Source organism: Phytophthora ramorum (assembly GCF_020800215.1).
Source record: "Phytophthora ramorum isolate Pr-102 chromosome Unknown Phyram_PR-102_s0025, whole genome shotgun sequence".
Classification (NCBI taxonomy): Eukaryota; Oomycota; class Peronosporomycetes; order Peronosporales; family Peronosporaceae; genus Phytophthora; species Phytophthora ramorum.
In genome coordinates this window covers 254027-258997 of record NW_027150671.1, presented here as the reverse complement: position 1 = coordinate 258997, position 4971 = coordinate 254027, and the positions used below count along the sequence as shown (strand labels likewise).

At 48.8% G+C, this 4971-nt stretch overlaps 1 protein-coding gene across 1 annotated transcript; it reads left to right on the top strand.

Annotated features, from left to right (window-relative positions):
- Window positions 1-767: 767 nt before the first annotated feature.
- KRP23_15172 (uncharacterized protein) lies at window positions 768-1557 on the top strand (the record flags this gene model as incomplete). The annotated part of the gene is made up of 2 exons (XM_067886083.1): window positions 768-852; window positions 926-1557. 2 exons carry the CDS (start codon window positions 768-770, stop codon window positions 1555-1557), a joined length of 717 nt encoding a protein of 238 aa, XP_067736837.1.
- Window positions 1558-4971: the final 3414 nt, after the last annotated feature.

The window sequence follows — 4971 nt, the reverse complement described above, 5'->3', positions numbered from 1 at the left end:
GTAACGCCGTAAAGAATAAGCTAGGCAGGTATAAACAAATCTCGTAAAACGTTCCCCGCTGCCAACATGGGGTGCTTCCCACTTGAGCGAGGAGCCATTCATTCCTAAACTCCCAAATGGCCAGGAAGTTCAGCACTAAGAACGCTAACAAACTACATGCTCTGGAGCGTGTTGACGGCGGCAAACCAATCGGCACCGTCGCCAAGTCCTGCAGTGTCACGCGTGTGACAATATAGCGTTGGAAGCGGCAAAGGGCAGCTCTACAAGCTGCCAAACCGAAAGCTGTCTTTATAGGCAACAAGGTCCAGGTGACAGCAGTATCATCAGAGATTGAGAAACGGTAAAGTTACGTTATTTGTTCAGGTGTTGGTGTCATTAGGTTGCTAAAGTGTGATGCTGTCAGATTACTTGGCTGGATTAGGCACATGCGGGGAGCTAAATACTTTTGTATCACAACGGAGTGTATTCGCTATGCCCTCGCATACTTTGATCCAGAGTATGTGGAATCGAGAAGCCGAGGTTCTATCAAAATGTACATATTTCGGTTTTTACGTCGCAACCGCCTCACGTACAGACGGATTACGCACCGCGGTCGAGTACCGCGCCCTGGCATGCAGGCAAAAATAGTTTTGAAGCATTTTATTGTTGTTTTACTAACGCTGCACTAGACTGTTGCTGGTCGTTTCTCGCAGTCGATGCTACATCACATTGAAAGTGATGCTTTCTTCCCTGTTGGAACCCCAAACAGATACGAGTTCGTTTTCAACATGGACCGGACCTCGGTGCGCGTGGATGTGACTCCACACAGCACGATCGAGTTTGTGGGAGCGCGGACGGTGGACGTTGTTCAGTGTGCGTTTACTAATACGGTATTGTATTTAATCTGTTGACTAACTTTCCGTTGCGTTTTAATTGTTTTTATTAGCTACGACTCCTGACTCTTTCCGAGCCTCGGTGTTCTTATGCGCGTCGGCAACGGGTCGCAAACTGCGGTCAATGGTCGCGGTTGCGGGGGCGCCAGGGACAATCGTCCACGACGAGCTGAAGGAGGACATGCACTACGACTGGGACAGGGGCTACTATACGGTACAGGCCAAGGCCTACTGCGACAAAAGGGTAATGATTGAGTGGATTGACACGGTCTGGGCCCCCACCATCCAAGGTCATAGCGTTTCAGCTCTTGACAGCCTCAATACGCACAAGATGGAGTGCATCCGGACTCGCCTGGTATACCATGCGTACACCAGCGTGATCTACGTACCTCCTGGAGTAACAGGCTTGACACAGCCGATTGATATCGCCGTTATGATACCCTTCAAGGATAGACTAAGAAGTATCTACACTATGTTTGTTTGTGAAAACGGCACATTCACTGATGCAGCCCAAAAGTGGCGTCATATTGCCGCTTCAGTGCTGCAAGCGTGGGATAAGGTTGACGCAGAGTCCATCCGCAACGGCTTTCTGAAAGCCAGTCTAGTCGCGACGGGTCCACGCGATGCCAGAGGTGTCTTCGCAACACCCAAGCAGCCTAGTGAAGGGGTAGTTGAGGAATCGTAAGAACAATCAATGCAGTCTCGTCAGATTTTGGTTGCAAGACAGGGCCGGATGGTCACTTTAGGAATTTTGTCGTCGTATCGAAAAAAGACAGCCCATCACACTATTTACGAAGCGAACCCTCGATTACCGTGCGTTACGTGATCGCCGTGATTTACGTATTGGCAGCAAGAAGACGGAGGTTTTCTTTTTCTATGTCCACAATGTGCATTCCGATCTATGTACACCCTTTCGAAAGACTACAAAATGCCTGTTACTGCGCAGCGGGACGTTTTCAAGCGCTATTACGGCTAATAGAATAATTCCACGGAGGCAACTCCAGAGTTATCTACCAGAACCGGATCGTATCAACATTGACGCTTTAAACAGCCTTCTATACAGATCCAACGATGCAGTCTTGGAAAGCTTTGATGTCGAATGGGCACAGTCATTTACGCTGATACCGTCGCTGCTGAAATTGTTTGAAGCCAAAAATACCAGAACTCGCGTTGTGTGGCGTTGGGTTTTGGAGCTGAACTGTCAAGGTCCGGCGGACGTTGCACCTTTCAGTGAACGACAACAGAGTGTCTTGATTGGCGGGTCTCATTTCCCGCGCTATAGTGACCTAGGAACAATAGTGACCGAGGTATCGGCTGGGTCTAATAAAACCCCGGCCGAGGTTAAAAGCCTCGTTTGTACCCATTTCGTGTCGTACCTCGGCTGTGTAGAGCCGGCTATACGATTTCCCACAGAGATCTGTTTACACTTGATATTTGTATAGAGATACCAAATGATGACCTACAGAGGCTCCCAGAGCTGTATGATAAAGAGAAATAAATCAGCAGTCGTCCCCACAAGCCACCAAGGGTCAAGTCCGTCTTCGGTAAGTCTAGCTAGCTTGTCTTAGGGTCTGGATATGCTCGGCTGCGTGGGATGCCTGTCAGCGAGCTTGAGGTACATTGAACCGAGAGTTTGTTGCTGGTCAGTCCAAGAGATAGGAGTGGCCGAGAGTTAGGGGCGACAAGGAGTGTCAGTCCCTATAAATTGGTGGAACCCGAGTGTTCCCAAGTGTATTTCACTACCCGCCGAGGTTACCCTCGGCAAACCCGTATTAGGCGTGACTGCCGGTACCCTTACTTGTGAGGGACTGCGGGGGTTCGCGCGAAAGCGCAATATTGCATTCTAGCCCTCGCTCGTGGCTAGTAGTGCAGGTTTTAAGGTTGACCAAACTCAACCTTGGTATACAGAGGCGCTTACAACCAACCCGGTGTAAGGGATCGTTCCTGGTCTTCAGGTGTTGATCCAACGTTCGCTGACCTTTCGCGAGGGAAGCGTGTGTTGGTGGTGGGACTCATACCGTTCGGTAGTGAGATTTTCTGCGTGTTCCTACACGACATTGCGTTGGATCAAGATTCAGATGGTTAATTTTGTCGTGCATTCATAGCTTTGGGAGCTGCTATTGATTGTTTTGAGGCATGCCTTCCTATGAACGGCTTTGATGGAACTCACTCAAAGCATTACAAGTACCACGGTATCATACTGACGTTACTGGGTCGAGATGGCAACAGTAATAATCTTACAATTGCTTTTGCAGTCGTTCACTCAGAAAATGAAGAAACATACAGTGGTTTTTCGAAAACCTGCGCACATTCTGGAGTTATATTCGACAAAACCCCTCTCTTTTGCGATCGTGGTCACATTGTCGGCGCATCGCTGGCGGTTAATGGAACCCAAATTTCGCTCAATCCACATATTCCGCAACGTGCATAAGGAATTCAAGCATCGCGGAAAAGCTGTAGAGAATGCAATTATGTGTACAGGGTGTTTCTACAAAAGCAAAATATGAAGCAGCTTTAGATACGCTTGAAAACTCCTTCGGGAAAAATACTCGCGATTACAAAGAAAAAAATCTCCTATCCAATGGTGTTTGTGTGCCAACAAGCCTGTGACAATTCACCAACGATCACGACATACGATCAGATTGTGCTGCGCGCGCTATTTGACTGGAGATTGGCAAATTTCGTCGAGAGTGACAATAACGTCATGTAGACCAACGGCCTCCGAAATGCAACACCTTGTGGAATGCTTCAGCATGCAATGAGGGCTACCACCAGACGTCACTTGGCTACAAAAAGGGCCGATTCCGCGCTTACGTACACTACACTCCTAAGGCAACTCAATTCCGTCTGGAAAAGCGTAGATAAGCGGGGGCGTATAATGTCGAGCTTGACTGCTAGCTTCTGCGGCGCGCGCCCTACAGACCACTACGCTCTCCTTGCTGCTTCGAGTGTCTGGCGTAGTGTGTCCCACCTAATTATGGGCGGTGTAGGTCCATATTGGGGGAAAGGTCTCCATTCCGGGAAATTTCAACCGACAGGTCCATATCCGGGGAAATGCCCTTGCTGAAAATCTCCAGCCTGATAAAGAACAAAAAGTCACTGGGTGAATACACGGCAGTGTGGAGTTTAGGTACCAACAAGATGGATCTGCCTCCAAAAGGGAGGTTAATCATGTACATTTCGAATGTTCTGTGCACTTTTGCCCCGTGCTCGTCCTGCCACTTACTAAACCAAATCACGTGTTTCATGAGATATGGAGGTACAACATGAGATGCGTTGAGCGTTATGCCCCCAGTATCTCGTCCTTGGCTTTGCAACATTACGGTCATTATCGTAGTTTGTAGTCTGCGAGCTAGGTAGAATACTTAGGGCAGCTATAGAGGAAATGCGTGTAACCCGTATGTGCCAAGGCAGAATGCCACAGCGGTAAAATCTTGGCAGCAGGTGAGGTTCCACTTGCGCCACAGGCGTCAAGTTCTCGAGTGTGTCGAATCCCTTGCCTAGTCACCGCGCGCAAGCAGTTGATGTATTAGTAGCGCAGCCTACTACCATCAATACAGTCTATACGAGCACTAAGTCCTACATGTCCGTCGTCGCGCTTGCGGGAAGCACAGCATGCGTGCTCTCCGCATTCAATTGTTCTCTGCATACAACTACCCAAATATGGACACGCAGTCAAGCTCCCAAGAGCCGGGAAGCCGTGTGTGGCGTCAACTTGCAAAGGATAGCATTCGTGATGGGCAACTTGGCAGTGTCTGGTCACTGCTATTGAACTGCGTATCTGGACACTGGTAGATCTGTATTTCACAAAATAAACCGTATCCAGCCATTCCTGTACAAAATGATCCATCTCCGGACAAGCCGCCAATCTTGTTAGTAACGCCGGATGTACAACAGCACAATATATAAAGTATATGCGCATGAAGACAGCCGTCAGGTTGCGGTTCTACAACTGCGGGAAATGCCGAAATACGACCATAAATTCCACGCGATTGCCCAAAACGTTACGGCTAGCTCGGGTCGTATCCACAGTAGGACAACGAGTGATACTTTGTGTGAGTGCATGATCGACGCTCAAACATTTGAGCAGAAAGCGCAG